This window comes from Lipophrys pholis, assembly GCF_963383615.2.
Source record: "Lipophrys pholis genome assembly, chromosome: 3".
Lineage (NCBI taxonomy): Eukaryota > Metazoa > Chordata > Actinopteri > Blenniiformes > Blenniidae > Lipophrys > Lipophrys pholis.
The window spans coordinates 10872671-10895871 of record NC_137627.1 but is presented as its reverse complement, the minus strand read 5'-3'; the positions used below and the strand labels follow the sequence as shown (position 1 = coordinate 10895871).

Genomic DNA, 23201 nt, shown 5'->3' with positions numbered 1-23201 from the left:
TCTGCTGAGCCAAAGCCGTTTCCACCGTGGTTTAAAGACTTAAAAGTCCTTATTTACATCAACCTGGACAAATTCTACACAACCTTTCTTGAACTTTATACGGCAGCGCAGAGGTTAGAGGGACGGAAATATTGTGAAGAAAGTAATATAATAAAACGAAATGATCGACAGTAACTCCTCAGGTGGTTCAGATGAAACCAAAAAGTCCCAAACTGACCACGTCCCGGTATTTTATCTTCTTTTATTAAAACATTCCTCCCTGATTAAAACCCTCTAAACTGGCTGCTAAACAGTAACAGTGCAGCTCGGTGTGTTGTGAATAAAGATGTTTTGCCAACTGGCGGAAAAAAGGTGAAAATAAGAAACATATGTCATAGTAAGTGATTTCAAAGTTAGACCCTGTGGGAGAAATGTACATTTCTGATTCACACTTCTGTCATCAAATCCTCTAATAGTAAGACTTTGCCAAGATGAACGTTTAACACACTTTCATCAAGTGTTTTTATGTTTAACCTCTGAACAGTGGAGGTGATGTATCTATCCCTCAAATGCCGGTTAATGCTGTCTAAAATCACTAATATAATAAACGTAATGCATCTCTCTGTAACGGCTCTCTGAAGCTTTCACAAAATAAAAATTCCATGTAAGTAAGTATTATCTTTTTTTTTTTTTTTCATTTACACATCAGTCATTTTCTCTTAACTCTTGACTAAAGGGGCTTTAAAAATAAGTAACTCACAAATAAAACTGAAAAACAACTTAAACAGTCTAAAAAACAAAAATCTATATGATGTATGGGAAACACTGACACCATTCACATACTGAAGCAAGAATAATCAGCGTCACAAAGAGCGTTGGCGCTCTTGCAGAGGACAGTGCTGACAGGCTCTCGGTGAATGATGCTGCAGCAGTTTTGTTCCTGGTTCTCGCTCGCAGTGAAATCTGAGGACCAGTAAACGTTGGAGGGGAGTTCAACCTCGCCTTCTGGAGGATTCATTCACATTGTGAGAAACCAGAACACCGCCCCCTCTTGGTGGGACCGGGTATGGCATTATCAGAGGTGATGGATCACTTGCAGGATTTGTGATGACGAAGAACCTCGCTTAATTCAATATGCTGCATAGGTGAGTGTATGCAGAGGATGAGGGATGGTATAATGCGCTGCAGCCTATTGTTCCTCTTTTCTTCAGTGGCAAAAAACACATACAAGCTGCCTCATAACATCATCGCTGTGTGGGGTGTCTTTTGCTCGTCGGGTCACATCCTACCTTTGAGGTTTCCATATCAGTTTCTTCCACTTCTTTTGCTTGGCCTATCGGTGAAGGTAGAGAAGAGTAAATGAGACGTGATTGGTAGAATGGCTTTTTTTTTTTTGATTAACCATGAGAGGACTGTCCAGACGACAGTGTTGCCCGATGTGTGCTGCGCGTTTCCCGACCAATACGGCAAACATACAATATTAACGACCGATTATCATCGTCAGAAAAAAAAAAAAAAAGGCAAACAACGTTTTGTGGATTCTGCATTAGTTTAGGTGACCTTTTCCCCGGTAAAGAAAGGCACATATTGCTTTCAACAAGCCCCACAAGCACACATTCAGCATTCTCAGTACCATTTCGGATTACAAACTGTAGCATGACTGCTAATGTGCGCTGACATTTACGGCTCGTCCTCAGTCCGGGGAATTTAAAAGGAAAATAAGAAATATTGGAATCTCGCAATCCATAAGAAAATTTCATGTGTGCGTGCAAATTTTGTGTGCTTGGCTTACAAAGTGCAGTCGTCTCACCACACAGTCACCAGCAGCTCTATGCAGAGCGCCCACATGTACCATGAATCACTGTGATCAGAGGCCCTCAGCCACTCCTCCGTCTATTCAATCAATTCATTTTTTTCTTTTGCCATAGAACCTGATAATACATTTGCTTCTCCAGTCAAAGCAATTACTTCCCACTCCTTTAACCCTTAACTCGGCTTCCCGCTAGCTATTGAGGAGTTTCATTCAGCTTCTGGGGAACTGACGTCCGTCAGTGAAGTAATCAAGTTTAACACTGTCCCACCAGGACAAATTGAATGACTTAGGTAAAACCTTCCGGAGACTGAAGGTCATTTAGCTAATCCCTCTGTACGCCAGTGCTTAACCGACCCAAAAGAAATGCAGTGTCAAAACGGTTCAATATTCACAAGTAGATTTGTGACCCTCGGTGTTTTGTAAGCTTTCCAGGGGTGGAGGAGAGGCCCTCAGTGAGAATAATCTATGCCGCGTTCGTAACCATTCGAGGGGAAATCAATTTTGACTGTGATGAAGGAAGGCAATTCTGAGAAGAGGGTTTCCAGATTACAACACCTGATTTATGCAACCTTGAAAATAGGCCTTCCAGGAAAACAAACAAACAAAAAAACATAACATAAATGAAAACTTGCACACATGCCTGAATTTGATTGAAGTCTTTTAAGTTTAGCATGTGGACAGAGCAACGGCCTTAATTGGACCTGAGATGTGCAGAAAAGCTGTAAAAAGGAGTTGGTTTATACATTTCACTGCTCATTTCAATAATATCTAAGAGGCGGCCCTAATTTTTTACCTGGGAAACTTTGCCAACAGACGCATTGATGTGCTTTTGTAGAAGTTTAAGATGAACTGATTATAAGGTTGGTTTTATGTTATATTATATTTATATGCCAGACTCAATTTCATGTAAATGTGATAATGGACAATGACTTTATCTTATAAATTTAATTAATAATTGATCAATGGAGAACAAATAGAAATCATAATCATTAAAAAAAAAAAAGTGACAATTTGACTTTTACAGTTAAGCAACAACTGTGCTTTTCCTTTTAACAATAACAGATGGCTCTCCAGCTCTCAGTAGGGGCGCTTGTTTGCAAAGATAAAATTAATTGCTGGGATAAAGATATACACATTTAGCATGATCAGCAAGACTGATAAGCTGATGAACATATGTGATCTACACCGTGAGTCACCAGAGGCCCTGTGGTGAGTCAGCAGGTCTGCAAACACAGACGGTGCAGTATGTATGTATGTATGTAGAGAAGGGCCGAAGGGGGAAACATTTTCTATCTAGATGCAGACAATTGCTGCTTCTTGACGGATCCACCTGCTCCTACCAAGACTTGCCCATGTGTACTATGGTGTGGTGGTTGTTGAATCTGAGATGTGAAATGAATTCATTGAAACCAGTTTACACCTCAAATTCAGCCCAAACCCCCACCAGTAGGATCTGATGTCATTGGGGCTCGGATTAAATGACACATGGACATCAGTGGACAGCTCCAGCTGTGAGCAGACCCGTCTCTACAAAAATGATCACTATATTCAGTTATTGTTTTAACTATTAAATGGCATATGTCCATGGCATATATCCTCCCGCCCAGCATGACAACAAACCCTGTCGCAAAAGCGGTAAGTGGGTATGCCAGAGACAGGCCGGCCGTTTCTACACAGGACGACTTGATGAATCACCTTTAGAGTGCAGCATCAACAGCTGGCTCAAGACACAAAGTACTACCTCAGATTAGTCAAAAAAATATATCATATTTGTCCCTAATCCTAGCTTTTGTTAAATACTTTTGAATTTATTTCAGTCAAAACAATCCACAACTTAAGTTGGCTCATTAAGAAACAAATGCTGAGGTGCCACATGGAAAAGCAAAAAGAACAGTAAGATTTGTGCTTCTAAAGCTGTAATGACTTTTGGCTACAGAACAGGTTTTTTATTTTAATTTTTTTTTACAGTATCTAAAACACACATAACCAACCTGTCACAGAGATGCTAGCAACTGAGTGAGATCGTGTTCTACAGAAGTGAAAGTAATTGGAACTCTATATACATAAACTGAATGTAGATTCAACCTTAAGGATTTGATACATTTGTTGGCCAGATTTAACTTTGTAGTATTTTCTACCTGAGAATGAAGCAGAGACGCCGCAGTAAACTTCATACACGTCAATCTTATCACTCAACATTGATAGAAACCCCATTGACAAAGCATTTTGAGATCATCTCATAAAGGGTCATAATGCCCTCCCATATTTTGCAGTCACCTAGTTCCTTATTAACTCTTTAAACATTGACTCTGTATTTATAGTTCATATCAGGCTATTTGGCAGAAAAGACTCACATTTGTAAAGGTGCCACCGACATACCCAGCTCTCTTTTTACCTTACTTTGTTTGTGTGTACGTTAGATTGTTACACTAATAATCACTATGTTGGGACTTTACCTCACAAAATCTTGTGTGGAAAAGTCGTCTTACATCACAGCTGGTCCATATTTGAGCCTGAAATGACTTTACTGGATTAGGAATCAAACAAACTATTTTTCCTTGTTTCATACCTGCTTTCATAAATCAGGGTGTGCCTGAGCTTCTGGTTATTCTATTGATCCCCAATGACTGGAATTTAGAATTCATTCAGGTTCTTCTTAGAGATAGTTATATGGAGGTAACCTCGGGCAGGCTGAGGGCTGCCGTGTATCCCCGTCAACAGGCACAGTAAATCTAAGCAAATTGCCTTTAATGGACCCTGGGACCCAGAGATCACAGCAGAGATTTAGAGGCCAACTACAGAATCCCCTCTGCACAAATGTGTATGTGCGTGAGAGGTGGATTGTATTGGCAAGCTGTGATATATTTTCGCCCCACCCCGGTATTCATCAAGTTATGGAAAATGAATGCGGCTATTACTCGTTTTGACACATTTTCCCAATTAAATGGAGTAGTAAAGAACACGAAAGCTAACAAAAAACTTCTTGTAGTGTCATTTTTAATATGAACCTAAATGCAGGCGCAGTAACAGCACACACAATGTAATGGTACCAAGAGGCGATGCTTAAGTAAATATTACCCAGAAAACAGAGAAAAGGTTTATTTGAATCTTTAGGCACTAGACCACATCATTGTAAAAACAAACTAGATTAATTTTGAAAGCTGATGAGAACAGAGAGGGAGCAGATGCCATTTTTGTGGGTATTTTTCTTGGAAATGTCAAATAATAAAAGGTTACGATAGGAAACAATGGGCCATTATGTAATATGGTCAGTACAAACCATGTTAGCACCATATTATCATTTCATTACGGGCATACTTTCAGGGTGATTACCAAATAGGAACAGGACCAGTTTGGGATTTTATGATATTGATTATTAAGTAATGTTGCCATAAGCTGTTTGTCACAATAAGTGACAATATTCAAAAGCCAAGTTATTTAATTTTCAATTCTGAAACCAGTCTTGTATATATCTGCTCTATCTGGAAAAAAAACACAAAAAAAAAAAAAAATATATATGATTTTACTACTGCTCCACTGAGACATTTTATTTTTGTATCAAAAATAGACATTATTGAGACTCGGTATGTTTCATGCACTAAATAGCAAATGTACAGCAACTAATCTGCACTTCATTTCCAGGACAGATATATCCTGCAACTAAAGACAGGTAGACAAAATTAGAACCTGACCTTATGTTTGTGCATGGTGAACAGGCAGACACCATCCTGGCCTCTCTCCTGGCTCTCATGGCCCTCTCCTCAATCACCGTCCTGTTGTTTCCGTTGTCAAATTCTCACTTGTCCGGCATGCTTTGTCATCGTCACCGAGCCTCAGAGTCTCCGCTCGTCCTCCTTTCTCAGAGCACATCCGGCATCAGTCAGAGGGGCAATAATGTGTCGCAAAACCGGAGGTGATACCTACGACACTTGTTAAGACGAAAATTCCTGCTCGGAAGCTGCAGGATGTCCAGGGCGGACTGACTGGGTGTCGCTACCCTGGCAGAAACTACATCGACGCTCTCGTTCTCTGCCACAATCGCAGCCTCTGTCAGACCGCCGTGCCTCTCCCTCCGCGCGTCTGTAATGAATACAGCGACTTTACGTTTCCTGTCCGAGTGATTCACAGACTCGCTTCCTACCGTATCACCTCACATCTGCCTTGCTGAGCCATGGATGAGCAGTTGTACGAGGGAGGATGGGTCAAGGATGCGGGTGTGCTGATTGGCTGGCTGGCCATGGTGTGTGTGTGGGAAGGTCCCTTCGGTAGGCTCCCGGGGAACGGCTATGCTCGACAAGGGTGGTCCTTCACATCCTTTCCTCCACTCCCTGCTTCACGAGCCTCCCTCCCCTGCTCTGCTTCCCTTCACTTTCTCCCGTCTCTCCTCCTCCTCCTCCTCCTCCTCCTCATCCTCCTCCTCCTCGTCTGCTCTACAAGCTGCGGGCGTGCACTAGCGGTCCTCAGCCGCCGCATCACAGCATCTTTTTTTTCCAAGAGCAACATCACTGATACACGGTTTGCGTGCATACAAATAGGCGTATAAATATGAAGAGGAGGTGACAGCTGTGTCATGCTTTCATCCTGTAGGTTTTAACGACCCTGAAAAAGTCTATGACACCGTCTCATCATCACCATCTATGAATATGAACTGATATAATACTGTTTATGACATGGTTTGCTCCTGGAGACATTAAAAAAAAAAAAGAAAAAGCCCATCAGCCATCTGATAATACTTACAAATAAAGAAAGTCTATAATTATTGCAATTCAAGTAAAAACTCTTCTAATATGCTGCCAGGATGTAGCTCAGGTAAATTACACATGACTCTCACAAACGTATCCTTCCTGCTTTTGAAAGTCATCCAGAGCCAGATAATATCGGGAAGTTGACTGTTTTCCTGAGTATCACTTACATACATGTTGGGTCTTTGCTGTTCTGAAACTGCTGCACGAAGTAAAGCGGAAGATCACATTATGCTGACCTCCATCACTGGAAGATAATGTCTCAAACCACAGACAATGATCGATAATCCGGCAATCGAGACGACAGAGGATCAGTGCGGACGATAGACCAGAGGTAGAAGGAACAGTGCACGACCATTCAGGAGACTAAACACACTAAACAGTCAGTATAAAGACAAGATCCGTTACTGTCACAGATTTCACTTCTACAGATATTCTGGGTTTTCAAACCAACAGCAAATCAGGACTTTTCTCTTCATTTCAAACACAACGAAAACAGTTTTGTTTTTTTGTTTTTTTTAAATGCGACCTGCAGATTTTCTCTTTGGCTTTGCACCATGCACACTTTATCCGAGCAGAAAGCTTTTTGCATGTATTATTCACAGTTGCTCTTGCAAGTACATATTGATTCGGTGCAGTTTGTGAAGCTCAAGACGACTTAGAACATACCTGCTGTGGGATAACAGAAACAAAAAATATTTAAAGACATACTGGGATTTTTACATTTTTTTTTTGGACAATTCATTTGAATGGCTCAAAAACAATAAATGTGTCCAAAATTATTTTGAATGGGGAAGTCCCCTTATTCACACAAAACTCCCTCAAAACATTTCAAGCAGAGTGTAACTGATCACTCAGTCAATCTGTTCACCAAACACACTTCGTGTCCTCTCAGCCTTGCAGGTTTGTAATTAGCATTGTATTTCCCAGATTTATGTGAAGCGCAGAAATAAGATGAAGCACCCGAGAAGGGTTGGTCATGCCGACATGTTGGGAGAAGAAAAAACAGCTAAGGCCTGAAACGCCGAACAAACTGCTGAGTCACTCTTTTTTCTTTCTTTCTTTTTTTTTTTATATAAAGCTTGGGAGTGTGTATGCATATATTTTTTTGTTCCATTTGTGGAGTCCGTGCCTAAAACGGTTTATAATACGTTTAGAATATAATCTATAGTACGGTCACCAAAATGAATAGGTGAAAACATGGTTTACATTAAATGATATGATGGAGTCAAGTTTTGGTGAGACACTTACTAAAAGTATGTAAGTTTCCCAAATAAGCTACAGATTATATTAGGTCACTGAGTGTGCCCCTAATAAATGTCGCTGTATAGTAGTATGCACTTGTGATTTAAAGGGGTATTCCCTTCATGATCGACTGTCACAAATGTTTAAATTATAGTGATTTCTGACACATGATGCAATCTTATTATGGGTGTCTCTATGCATATACACACACACACACATTGTGATGTTAACACAATACTTTGTATCCAGGTCACTCGGGGATGTGCAAGATGTCAAAGATAGAGGCGATTAAATTTGTGTCTTATCAATATTCTAGTATCAGATTGATCAGATTTCTCATCAGATTGTTAAGTATTTAAAATAAAACAACATAACTATCATCCAGAATCTATGAACATGAACTATTCTGTGTTTTGCTCCAAGCAGTTTACCTAAATAGTGAATATGTAGTATTATATTACAAAAACCTGAACATTGTGCAAAAGGAAATGCAGATGTAATGAAGCCGGTTCATGGTTGTGACACTGAGCATTAGAAAGCAGGTTCAGTATAATTGAAAAGTGCACATCTGCCTGCACATAGAGCTGGGCCACCTTTTTTTTTTTTTTTAAGCATCATGTAAATCCTCTTTTGTCACTCTGCTGCAGTGCTATCTAACAAGAAGTTGAAACAACTGAATTAAAAAAAAACATAAAATTTGCATCGATTCCCCTCGAGAACAACAAGCAAGCGGCTAAAAAGATGAGTACAGAGACTCCTGGTGGTTTAAAGCTTGCCTGGCTGGAGAGTCGCTCAGCTCGCATGACTGAGCACTCAAAGCAAACCCAACGAGACAGACACACACATACCAAAGCTCACACACGTACACACACTGATGCATCACAATAACAGAGTCCATCCAGCTTATTTAATGAGCCAAACAAACAGGACTTCTGTGGAGCCATCACTGCGAGCAGGCTGCACACAAATCGGAAAGTGAAGAGTTTTCTTGGTTCTGTTCTCAAAAGAACGCAATTGACATAATTTCCCAAAAACTCTTATTGTAACTTTTTCCATTAATTAATTTGATCGTTCACCCACAGAAGCAAAGGTGAAAATAAACAATAAACAAAAAGAGGGAAGCATTCTTTTTTTTTGTTTGTTTTTTTGCAATTACAATCCAGATTATTCAACAAGAAGTGAAACCATACTGTGAATAGAATATACTCTCACTAAATAGTAAATCCATGCACCCGATGACCAGCGACAAACACAAATCTTTCTTCCGACATTTTTAAAGCACTGCTCAGAGATTCACGACATCATTGCTTATCGCACTCACCTTTCCAGCTTATGCCTTGAACCTTTTCGCCTCAGGACCGGCAGAGTGACAGCACGGCTTTGACACCATGAGGATTAAAGTGTCTGTGACCACAGTGTGCATCCACTGTGTGCCGAACCTGCCACGGGGCTGGCCAGCTAAAAAACCCACCTCCCCACAGTGCGGCCCAGCTCACAAAGCCCTGTTTGTGTCTGATGTTGTTTGTCAAATAAAAGCAAACAATGGCATTCCATGGCTTGCAACTGTATTCAGCGCCGGGGCCTCTCCAAATGTAAAGTGCATTCAAACACCTTGGTCTGCGGACAGAGCTATGAATCTGTGTCACATGCAGGGCGTGGGTGGGCCGGGGTGAATGGGGTGACAGTGGCCAGATCCACTGCACCCTCAACTGTAGCTCAGTCGCAGACAATGCATAGCCACACTTCTATGGGTAAAAGAAAGCAGGTTTACCTGATTTTGTCCGCTGCACTGTCAGACCTACACAGAGGAGAGGAGAGAGGATTGACTCATGGGGCTTCTGCGTCCACTGCTGGTATAGTACCAAGACCAGGTGAACCGCATGTGCAGGAAACACAATAAGGCGGCGGATTGCACACCCGAAAACGCTACAGAGATAGTGAAGAAAGGGACAAGACACAAAACCGAAAACATTTCTTCACGAAAGCACCAAACACTTTAATCATGTGATCAAGTGACGACATTTAAATAGCAGCTTCCGCTCAAACAGAAACAATCATCGATGAAATGTAACTGATGGTTTTTTTCATTTAAACTAAAAAAAAATATAGAAGCATTGGACAGGACTGTCTCAGGTTTGAATCCCTCCTGTGAGGAATTTGCATGCTTTGCATCGAAGAATAAGTTAATTATTTGTTAAAACACATTAACATTTATCATAATTCATGTTATTCATGCAATCACATAAAAAATCTCCATCGTACATTTTGTTCGGTTTATGTACAACATTAGCACCACATACACATGCTGTGGTCGTTCTTTAGGGATGGAAAATAATGTGTGTCGCCCTGTACTAAATCAGAAGTGGCAACTGCTAGGGCCTACGTCAGAATCACAGCGTTATCGCGCGTCATCTCGGTACGCCAGCGATGGATCCAGGAACTAAGTAAACCAAGCAAACTCAGAATGGAGCAAGACGGGGGTCAGAGATTATCCAGGGGTGTCTGTGGTCTCACGACAGTGACAACAGCTGTTCATGACGACTCGACATATATGGAATAAGACTAGGGATTACAACCCACGATCAAAGGTATTACCGAAATTGCCCGTCTTTGAACTGTCGAAGGCCAAGACCGCACAGTGTGTCGCCAGAGATTGACTTTATGAAGATAAGATAAAACATCAATCAGCTCTGAAGAACTCTTTTCTGGCAGCGATCGCTAGTAAATTGGTGAAAGCTTTTAACTTCACCGTCACATTAAAACAAATTTGCTGCATCAGGATAACTGTTTCAGCTCTCACACGATCCAATAACAGAAAATGTGCTTGCAACGACAATCGCAACTACGATTGCAGTATGGAGAAAAGTTATGACAGCTGCTAATGCCACCACCTGTTAGGAAGGGAGGGGGGGGGGGGGGGGTCTCATGCCTTCAACAGACAACATGTGAAATACTACAATTTTACAGCAGTTACGGAACGATACACTAGCCTACGGATCGAACCACTGACAGAACATCTCACAGCGTACTACTTTGATTCACAGCTGACAATCGAGTACTGCGTCATATTAACCGATGAGTCACTTTACTCTCACTAAGCAATGTGACATTGTGATATTACATAAGACTATCTGCAGTTACAGTGGAGGAGAGGAACTCAGCAGCTGCATCAGAAGCACACACACACACACACACACACACACACACACACACACACACACACACACACACACACACACACACACACACACACACACACACACACACACACACACACACACACACACACACACACACACACACACACACACACACACACACAGACACACACACACACACACAGCAAATTCATCAACAGTTTCTCTCCAGAAAACACAGAGGAAAAAAAGAAAGAAATTCAAACAGAGCTAATGGCAAATTTCTAGCTGTCATCTCAGCATGAAATGCAGCTGCACAGACCACACTGCAGCACACAAATAGACAGATGCAAAGAGAGAGAGAGCAAGGGAGAGATGGAGAGGGAGAGAGAAAGAGAGAGCGCAAAACAAGAGCGGCAGACATGGAGATATGCAACGCAAGAGGAGTTTCGCAAAGGCAGCACTGCAGCTTGCGAGGCAGAAATGCAGCTGTATTTTTATTTTATTTTTTTACCTGCAGAGGAGACATGACATTCCGTGCCCTCTAGAGCCGGCTACAGAACGCTGCTCTCCCTGCAGCTGCTGCAGACGCCCCTCTCTAGCTATCACCAGCACGGCAAAGAGAAAAGCAGCGAAAAATCCCATAGGTTTGACAGGTACTGTTCCTAATACGAGTACGTGGACGGACTGAGCGAGACGAGCGAGCAGGGCGGCAAGCGAGAGAGAGGAACATGGAGAGGCGAGTGGGATACGGAGTGGAGGTGTAAGTGTACAGCTCTGGCAGACAGAGCTACAGGCAAAGACAGCTAAGTGGGTGGTTATTAAAAGGCTAGACGAAGAGGGTCCCGATACACTTTCTGTGCTGCGCTTTCAGCTTTCATCCAGACATTTCACATAAATCTATCTTCTGCAGTGGATTCAAATGAGCAGTGGCGATTACACTGTGTAGCCAGGAATGGACAGAATTACAACCAGTTTGCTCTTTCTTTAGTTATGTTTTCAGGTGCTAAAATGACAGTTATGTGGAGAAGGTTTCTGCATTTTCTTTGATTGTTTACTGCAATAATATAATGCATATGCAATCATCCATGGCCTAATCCTGTGGAACCAATCCCAGCTTACTATGGGCGAGGGCAGGATACACCCTGGACAAGTCACTCGGCTATCACAGGGGAAACACGCAGAGCGAGACAACCACTAACACTCACATTCACACCTAGGGGCAGTTTAGGGTAATTAATTATGCTCTCATGGATTTTTTTTAGACCGTGCGAGGAAACCAAAGTACACGGAAGAAACCCACGCACACACAGGGGCAACATGCAAACTCCACGCAGAAAGACCCAGCCAGCATTTGAACCTGCAAGCATCTGAAAGAGGAAGAGTCTCTCACAAATAAAAACACAGGTTCATCTAAATACACAAATTGTGAAGGGATCTCAGGATATTTTGTTTCTCAATCCATTTTTGGTAAGAGAGAGAGTTCACCGTCTATAGAACCGAAGGCCTGTCCAAAAGGTCAACAACATTAAACTGCACGGTTCAGGTTAACTTGCAGAAATCACTGTTCATTAACACTGAAAATACCAGTTCAAGGTGTATCACGCAAAGAAGATGCAACACATGAGCACAATGCTGTCTGGACAGCAGCTCATATGAAATGATCTGAGGTTAAATAGGAAAAAACTGCTGAGAGGATGCATGCGTCAAAATGTCAAAATCGTTTTGGAAAACATGGAGGTCATGTCCTGTAGATTCAAAGAAGTGAACAACCACCCAGTACGGAGTTGCTTAAGTGGCCATGGTGTGTGCAGCTTACACATGAGGAGCAGCAGCATCAACACTGAAGATTACATTGAGGTTTAAGGGAAACCTATGCTCCCATCCAGAACTGGTGGTGTTCATTTTCGGAAAAGATAAACCAGAAACAGTAAAAAAGACTACATGGAAACAGTTTTTTAGTTTGAAATCTAAACCAGTGTCATGCTTTTCAGTGATTCATACAATCTGAAATGTTTGCACTTTTACATTTCTGACAGATAATCATTTGTTAGTGGTCTTTGAGTTTCATCTGTTTGTGCATGAACAAGTTCGCCTCCTCAGCCACCAGGTGAACCGAGTCCCGTAAGGGCACATCCACACATGAGGCTCAGTTAATGATTTCAAGTCTCGGACTCTCAGTCAGTGTTGGTGCTGTGACAACTGTGGCGTCTCCCAGAGGTGATAAAGAACTAATGATGCCGCTTGTGTCTTCAATCAAGCTGAGATCTAGAGCGATGCCGACACCAGTGAGTGAGGGGGCTGTTGCCTATGGCCATGTTTAGATCACTACTGAATAGGAAGATGCCAGAGACGAAGGACAGCTTATTCTAAACAAAACAGGTTTATACAGCCGGCCGTGTATAAATAGGCACTCAAAGACCATCTGCAGTCCTCGTTAATGTCAGAAACAATATCAGAGAAAGCAAACTTTATCGATCCCTTGCTTTCTCATCACTCTGTCCATTATTCAGGTTCGCTGGGTTCTGGAGCCAATTCCAGCTGACGATGGGCAAAGCCAGGGTACACCCTGGACAGGTCACCTGTCCATCACAGGGCAACAGTTACACATTCACACCGATGGGCAATTTTAGGACCACTGATTAACCAGAAATGCCAATTTTTGGCAACTGGAACAGCCAGAGGAGAAAAAGAAAAACATGCACACACAGGAAAATATGCTAACTTTGTGCAGAAATCCCACAAAACAGGATCTGAACAGGGGGAGTTTTTCTTTGTAGGGTGAAAGTACAAACCACTCCCCGCTGTGTGTCCCAATACTGAAATGGCTGAAAGCCTGAATCAATTTTTCTGTGAAAGTATGGACTATTTTCAAAGAAAAACACAATGAAAAAGACATACAAACTGCCCTCTAGTGGTGAAAACACATGATCGCTGCACACATGCAGCATATATCAAACAAAATCTTTTTCTTGTTCTCCTTTGACAAATCTTCAGATGGGAGAAGACAACCGGATTAAGGAAACTGCCCACATTTGACCTGGGATACACGGAATGACAAAGTGATGAAAAACAAGCACAACTGAGCCTCTACCCTCAATTTGTTCTGCATTTTATTCTTTCGCCACATTAGATTTTGTATTTAGAACACGCGCACGCGCACACACACGCGCACACGCACACACAGCTTGCTCACCCCTCCTCTCGGATTAGCGGAGTCAGGAAGCGAGTGTTGTCGTCTTCATGGCTGCTCTGCTGGCTGCTTTGCTGACTGCTTTGCTGACTGCTTTGCTGGCTGCTGCATGGAAAGAGACGTCACATTAAGTATAACACACTCCTGATAAACAAAGATGGTGATGAGAAAGTAAGCGCAAGTTTGTTGTTGCTTTGTCTTAAAAATAAAATCACCTTGCACATGGACGTTTCCAAATATGTATAGCAAGTAATTCAATTTAAATTCAATTTACATTTATCTCTTTGGTAAAACACTGTGAAACAGCCATTAAAAAACATAAGATTCACATCATATTCCACAAAGATTTGAATAGGCCTCCTTTGAACTGTATAAAATCATGTTTCAAACACGTATGCGAGAGGTGAAATATATATGCACAAAGGCACTGGCAGTGGCACATTGTGTAGGTGCATGTAATCAAAGAGAACACTAGAGGGGGCTATGTGATGCAGACAAAGGTTAATCAAGAGGTTTGCAGATGTGTAAACAAATTCACAGAAACAGTGATACATTAAAAACTAGATCTTCTATCAACATAATTGGATAGATGACAATTCTGCCACACAATGTTGCACAAATTGCAGTTTAAATATTAATTCCTATTGGTTGTTTCTTTCAAATTTTTGTGTGCAATTATATTTTGCCGATGGGGTCTGAAGCACAATTCCATGTATTCATTTCTTTGTGTGAGTGATCGTCCTATTTTAAAGGTTCGGCTGTCACTACTATCCACACTTTGACATTTGGAATCCTTTTGGGGAATCCAGTCATTAATTCACATTTTTCATCTGCAAGCTGCTCTGATTCATTCAAACTGAGCTGCTGGTGTCTGTGTGAGGCTGTACGGTACACTGGGAAGTATGAAAAATGCACATTTTAGGAGAGGAGATTGTTACACGGAGCTGCACTTAGAAATAAGCTTTGAAAGTTAATTGCTTTTTTTTTCTTCTCCTTTTTGAAGCACAGCCAGTTTGCAGCACTCTTTTCAGTAAATTACAACAATCAAAGGCTTCATTACAGTCTTGTCACTGCAGACAGGACTGACATGCTTACTTTTTCAAAAATCACAAATAATGGAGCTTTGTCGCCCTTATTCTAGTCACTATCGAAATCCTTGAATTTTCTCAGTACGACCAATCAGACATGGCGACCTGACAGATATTGAAAGAGGAAGACGTCTGTGAAGAAAGGCACAAATGCACACACATTTGACAATCCTAGAGCCGTAAAATCAGCCAATCTTAAGGTAAAAAAAATGTAAAAAAAAATAAATAAATAAAAAATGCTACTCAGTGTTAATATTTCTGTCAAGTCAAAGTAGGTCACATCACTGCCTCCCAACCAAATTTCTTAAATGTGAAGCAGCTTGATCAAAGTACCGGTCCGAGAAGAAGCCATCTCTCATTTCTTGCAGCGCCTGAAAAGATCATTTCTGTATCGTCAAGAGTCTCTTGCACTTGCTTTTCTCCTCATACATGCCTCCTGAGCTGCAGCTGCAGTGTGTCTTGCAGATGGGAAATCTGATTATTCATGCACATTTGATGCAATATGGATTTTGAACATGACAAAAAAAAAAAGAAAAAAGAAATGTAACAAAATATCATGTTTCTAGCGCTTGCACATTAAGAGAATGTCAAGCAAAAGCAAGTCAAAGCATTTCTCGACACCCTCGAGGAAAACACAGAATCCTCACTACTTATCTCTGATGAAGTGAACTTCAAATCTGAATGTCATTTACATTTTTTAAAGCGCACCATTGCATTTTAGTCGAATCTATCCTTGATAAGTGGCAATCACCTGAAGCCGTCTTTAGTGCTTTTGCTCCTCACTTGTGGAACAAACCTTGACTGCATATCTATATCTCATCAGGTTTTTTTTTTTTTTTTTTACATTGTTTTACCTTTGTCTTTAGTTTTAAGTGATTGCACTAACCAGAAAGTATGGAAATTTTACTGTACAACACATAGTATTTTGTTTGAATTACAATATATTTTGTTGAATTATATTCCGTTTTCTTATTTTGGCTTGACTCTTTAGTTTATAATTATATCATGGGATTCCATTGAAAAGAATCTAGTTTGACTGGTGCTTTAAAAACATATTTTATTGATATGTTTATCTGTGGTCGCCACGAAGCACTTCCAATATTACTTTATTGATGTTTGCTAATTCCTCGTCACATATCAAATACATAGCTAGGCCAGTACTGCTGAAAATAAGAGCAAATACTCTGTCCATGTTGAATTAAATCTCAATTTCTTTTGTTTGTTTGTGTCTGGTTGCCATTTCCTGCCCCCATGCGTTTCATCTGTGAGTGAGAGATTGCCTTCACCTGGTGGCTGCGGTATATATTGGGTGTCTCCTGTGTGCTCCGGTGGTCGCTTCACTCAGTGTTTGGTCTTGTGGCGCCAGCGTTTCTGAGTTTTTGGGGGATTTGGGGCTTTTACTGTTTCTTTTTGATTCTCGCTCATAATAAAATGAGTGTTAACTATATCAACAGTGGCGTCTGGCCAACTGAGTCCTTCCAGCAAACCCCGAGATGCAAAGAGCGCTGCCCAGTGTAAAGTTAATTCATAATACAATCATGATTAAAGGCATTTAAATGACAACCACACGATTTAGGATTTTTTCAGGATTTAGGACATCCCTGATCACTATAATAATGCTGCAGAATCTTATTCAAAGAATCGTTAGACCAAAGAAAATTGCTTTCAGTTCAGGTTTTTTTTGTCTCCTTTTGTCACTTTGTGAGACGCTGTGTCTGAAATATTTAAAACACCGGGATGAAGTGGGAAGCAGCGAGGTCGGATGAAAAGTGTTACACCACTTCCTCAAAATAGCTCTGCTTTTATCAGCAAAACGGCAAACTGAACTGTGCGTACCAGCTTGCCCTGTTCTCGGGCGCACCACCTTCTGCACACACTTTTAACCAACTGCACTGCACAGATTGAATGCAAAACCAAACGCAAGATAGGCCAGGGCGTGAATTACAAGACTAAGTTAATCAAGTCGCAACGTGAAGATCGAACAAAGAAACGGCGATAAGCTGGGTTGGACACACACACACAAAAAAGTGTTTCAAATAATTCATGTTGAGTAAGAGAAACACAGCGAAAGATCAGTATGAGTTTATCTCTGATCACAAAAGTCTTTGTGTTTTTTAATCAACCAGAGGATAAAACTTTTATGTCCATTAAAGCCAAATGGGGATTTGACAAAAAAAAAAAAAAAAAAACAGCAACACTAATTTCAAGTCCTTCCTGAAGCAGTCAAAGCATATTCTACAACAAAAGCACTGCCACTGCAGCGGACTAAACTGAAAAACCTCTGTTATGTCTTGATGAAAGAAATCTTGGGAATACTTACGTGGTTGGAAGAGAGAGAACACCATGCCACTTACACAGCACCAGACCCTGTCATGAGACCCCACATGTCCGCTGTACTATAAAACCTGCTGTGTTTATATATTAACTAGGCAACTGCAGCTTGGGTCAAACGACAGAACCCTGTGTAATTGTCTATTCAGTAGAAACTAACTTTTCCAAACGGGTTCCAAAGCACATAAACACACCAGGCATCCATTGCCCTCCCCATGATGTCCGTCAATGATCCTTCAATTCAAACTTTGCAGACATTATCAACAACGGTCCAACTACTGAAGTGATCTCGACGGAGGCATGCCCTGTCAGAGCGCAGGGCGAGGAAAACAGATCTACATCTGGAATTTATAGAGAGACTTTGCTCTCATATATTCTCACATTTTACAGAGACAATTCAAAACATCAGGTGAGGACCTCGTCTTCATCAGGTGCTGGATGTGTTTGGCCCTTGCGTCCTACCAAACCCAACTAGCATAAACCAGGTGTGCCTGAAGGAGACGACACAGCGTCTAAAATGTTCCTCATACCCTCTCGACAGTTCCTTCAAAACAGTGTCAGACTGAATGATTTCAGAGCTTCTAAAGATTGTTAACCAGTCTCTTGTTTCAGGATTCTTTCCAATGGAAATGTCTGTTATAAAGTTGTTTCTTAAAAAAAACCCAATATAGATGAATAAGTGCACTGTCATTACAGATGCATTTCAAATGTTCCATTCCTGGCTAAAATGGTAAAAAAAACAAAAACAATTTTCAACAATCACAGTTTTTTGGCCCCAGTCCCGCATAAGAACTGAGTGAATGTGTGAGCAGGTCATGTGCGAATGTGAATAAACTTCTTCAGCTTAACAAACAGTGAAGTAGTAGTCTTTGGAGTTAAAGATGAGAGATTAAACATTAGTACTCTCTATCAGTCTGTGAGGTTAAACGTAGTGACAAAGCCCGAAATCTTCTTGTGATCACAAATTTATCAGCCATATTAAAACAATGACAAAGTCAGATTTTTTAACCACCTAAAGACTACAGCTCATACAGCTCATTTATTTTGTTACGAGTCATCCAACCATTAACTGCACTGACTTTTTTATGTGTTTATTTCGATGTCTTTTGTTGTTTTAATACACCGTTCCCATTGTTCTTGCCAACTCTGCATTTAATGTAAAGCACTTTGAATTGCATTGTTGCTGAAATGTGTAAAACAAGCCAAGCTGTTTTTCCTAAGCAGGCGATCAAAGTTCAGTGCAGTGCAGCCATGGATGTGACTCCTGGTGGATAATTGTTCAGTTTATTGTGTCCCTGCCAGGTCTCAAACACAAACTCTGTTTTTTTTTTTCTGTGGTTTTTCAGCCAATAATTCTGTTGTGTTGTACAACATTTTAGAATGTTATCTACACCTCAATTATCAAACATTTTATGTCACCCTCAGAAACTTTTCCTCTTGAAATTCAAGTTTTATGCTCTGCAATTTATAATTTTCCACAGTGAAACCCAAACATTCAATGGTGGCACAGAAAAAAAACATTTTGAGTGTCCGGGGGCTTTACGGTGGATATCAAATAGCAGAAGCTCAATACAAATTAAGTTTGACACTGTTGGGACTCTGGAGACACAATGGTGTATCACTGAAGATTCAGTGACCTTCATTTAAAAAAAACAATAACTCATTTATTTTAAATATTGTACAGTCATACAAAAAATACAAACGACTCAATGATTTTTTTTCTCCACCTTTTTTTCATAGGATTATTTTTTTACTCATTTGAATTTCAAAACAAAATTTAATTGTGGGAATAATAAAAGTTGGAGGCTAGATAGTGGAACATGGGACTTATATGTACAAAGTCATGTATTAGTTCCCATAATCAAAAGGCCACGGTTGGAGTTTGAGCTCAACGCTCACAACATACTCATAATAGATGAATAGCCCCGGACGCCAAATATAGTTGCATGATAGATGATTGTTTGTTGTTTCGATGCAGTTAATAAATGACTTCAACGGTACATGTCTGTTTAGAGCACTACATCAAGACATTTCACAAACATCACAGAGACATAAAAAATAAATGGGATATCGTAAGACAGTGACTAAGTAATTTATAGCACCATGTAGAACAGTAAGTACTACAGTCATATTTTGTGTCAACTCATCCTACAGCCGTCGTCATACTTCAGTAACGACCAGAATCCTGGCCTGTCGGAGTGACAGCCCAACACTTCCTTCTCCAGAGCCTCTATCAGTGATTGTCAGTTTCGTTTAAGATTTGAACTTCAATCGTGGCGTGTAAGACACGTTTCATCTGGAGGGAGATTAAAAAAAACTAAAACAACCTTCCTGCATCACTATGAAATACAGTAATACGGCTGCTCATAGTGACCGCAAAGGCTGCAATATATTTCCCGCATCATGAGTGTGGATTGTTTTTGCATGCCGATGGAATTTGCAAACACTCAACTATGATAATCTGCCCTTTGTTTGACTGCACCAACAAACTACTGTGAATTTATGTGAAATGAATGAAAGCGCGAGGAGAAACTACAACCGGTAAATTTTATGGAGAACGACCTTCCTGAAAAAGATTTGTCTGAAATATCCAACTCATCTGAAATGACCATCCGTCGAGGCAGTTCTGCTGAATAAACAGAAAAATCTATCTGCGGGGATGGTGCACAGCAGAACGCTACATCTTTACAACTTGCTTGTTTTGATTAAATAAAGATAAAACACCAAGATCTGGATTATTGATGGTACTCTCAGGCAGTCTCAAGCTGAGAGACTTTCTCGTTGAAAGTCAGCAGCTTGCAGCATTAGGCAGACTGAAGAGGAGCCCTGTCCTCTTAACTCCACAGTGCGGCATTACACTGAGGAATACTTGCACATTACACCTTGAGGGGGAGATATAGCTCCACTCGATGATGACAGTATTTCACACTCGGGGGATGCGGTCATGGTTTTACACCGTCCCTCTGGAGAAAGTATTTCTTCAGTTTGAACAAAAAATATCACAACGATAAGGCAAAAGATAAGCCTGGTCCTGTCTCCTGTCTCTTCATAGTGATAACCATCCACAGAAAACACAACAGACATACAAAGAAGGAATACCAATGATTTTTTTTGTAGCTTATAAATGAACATTTTATAGCACTTTTGGCTGACTTCAGACTGTCAAGTCTCTCTGTAGTGAGATAAACACATGGGTCACAGCCCTCGAGCAGACACAGGCCTGAAACAAAAACCTTTTTCAAAAATATATTGACATAAAAAGCACAATAAGAATTGCACTCCCATTATGAGACCAAGGCTCATCCGACTTTTGCGGACGTGTGATTATCAGCCTGACCAAGTCCTTACACCCCCAGCGAGCTGAAGTAAACAACCGGATCAGGTAAAACATGCAAACTCTGACCCTGACGCAGTTTCATTGACAGACAGTGCTAGTCATTGTAGTAACTAGATTTTAAGATGAACTATGGCATTCTGCATATATTCCAGTCAGAATAGTATTAAAAAACTGAACCGAGTTTGCTAGTAAGACATTTATATAACACTTTTTCTCAGTAGCACGATGAGTCTTTGCTCATGACATTTTTCACTAATATTTCATATTTATCAAAATACGCTTTCTTTTGTCATTGCAAGCCTACTTTCATTAAAAAAAAAAAAAATACATATCAAATTCCATTTACTGACTGATGGCCTAATGTTGCATCATTACTTACTCATCTCAGAATCCGGTTATATCCTCATCCTCCGTGGAAGATGAAACCTGATTTAATCCTTTAATCACCTTCTAACAACTTTCAGGAATATCGGACTAGATTTTATGGTCTGGAAATAAGAACACAGTAGCCTCGTTTCCACTGCGCAGGATGTGCCGCTACGGAATGGGATGGAACAGTACGGTACGGCAAATCATACCCAGACCCAAATCTGTTGCACATTTCCACCACAGAGAGTACTGTTAAAATGTAGGCGGATATGCGACATATGCAGATATGTGACATGTGATATGAGCTATTTCAATATTGTGGGCGTGTCGAGACGCCGTAAATCACTGACCAATCAGCAGACCGCTGCGTTTCGCTCCTCATCTGACCCGTTCTGTAGTGCGAGGTACACCAAGGGAAGGGTGACGAAAAATCTTAACCCTTTGGTACCGTTCTTTCCGTACCATCCACAACTTCTGCAGTGGGGAAACTCGAAAAACGCAAACCGTACCGGCACATGCTGTGCATCACTTAGGTGCCAGATATGAAAGCAAACACATTTTCAGATGCAGACTGACTTCTTCAGCCAAGTAAAATATAAACAATATACCCAAACAAATTAAGGTAAAATGTAGATTTTGAAGGGAATACTTAACTGCTTGATTCTTCAAACCCATGAGTTTAGATAATGTTTTTTTTAATATGAACACATAATTTGTTTGAAAGCGGTCCAAACAGTGCAACGTCACCTGATGATGAAAAAGCTGTATTGAACAAAAAAAAAAGGTCCGATACTGAAATGAAGGATTTCCGTCTGACATATTTATACTTTACTACTTACCAATTACCACTGATTTCTTCTGAATATGTGCTCTTTAATCTACAATTATGTTTGTTAAGCGCACAATCCTTCATCCACGTGTGAACAAAAGTCAAGCTCTCAACAATCAATACGCAAAAGTGACCCATCCATCTATATTGAAAACAGGAGCACAACGCAGAGCAAACAACTCAAACACACAAAACGCTTTGTATTAAAAGACTATTGTCTCTTGAAGTGTTAATGGCCAGTCGTTGAAATACCATAACCAACATCTTGACTCTACAAATTAGTGATTAATAACCACGTTAGTGCAGGTGGCAGGAGCTTTGCAGCAGCATGTAGGTATTAGGGAAGATGTTGGGAGAAGAGGGGAGTGGGGAAAGTGTGAGTAGCCTATACCAACCTGCTTTCAGTACCTTGCTCCTTCTTCTCTCTGACCTTCAGCCACTTCCTCAGCAGGAAGCGCTTGCGGCGGGGAGACGCGCTGGGCGTGGAGCATCTGGACCAGGAGGAAGCGGCGTCTTCGTCGCTGGACGGCGTGATCTCGATGGAAGGCAACTGGAGGTATTCCTTGGAGCTGGAGCGGGATCTGGCCGTGAGGTGATTGTTTGCCAGGCGCCCTGCTTCGACGTCCCTCTCACTGGGCACGTTCCTCATGCGACGCATTTTGAAGCGCTTGCGGCGGAGAGTCGGCGTCGAGGAACTGGATCGTATGCACCCGTCCGACACTATGTTGCCTCCTCCATCCGAGTACATTGGAGCATCTTGGGGTACACTCACCTGGAGCGAAGGCGGCCTAAGAGTGTCGCTCATGACTCCAGAATAGCTCTAAAAAGTGCAAATCCAACCTTCCGACGCACTTCCTTTTTGAGATTAGCCGTGCCAAAAAAATGCTGCCTTTGCAATCCTCCAGCTTGAAGGGCTATTAACTGCAAACAAAAATGAATTTCAGTGCTGAACAGATGGAGCACAATTGAAATCCTCAGCAATCTTTGGTGTATTTCCCATAGCAGTCACAAGTCTTTCTGTTTATTTCAAGACCCCCTTCCACATGCCAGCCAGTGAATTCTAAGTCTGGCTGAGAAGTCCTGATAGTAGATAACTTAGGCCTCACCAAGTCCTTCTGCTGCTCCACGGCTTGTTGGT

The 23201-nt window shown here is 41.1% G+C and overlaps 1 protein-coding gene across 1 annotated transcript in view; it reads right to left on the bottom strand.

Moving 5' to 3' along the window:
* The window catches only part of gramd1bb (GRAM domain containing 1Bb), a gene marked incomplete at both ends in the record, with an annotated part of 71069 nt that extends 48201 nt beyond the window's left edge, over positions 1–22868 (bottom strand). Inside the window, 3 exon segments of the mRNA XM_080459404.1 lie at positions 9551–9577; positions 14113–14207; positions 22464–22868. Of these exon segments, the coding sequence (XP_080315530.1) occupies positions 9551–9577; positions 14113–14207; positions 22464–22868 (527 nt within the window).
* Between the last annotated feature and the right edge of the window lie 333 nt (positions 22869–23201).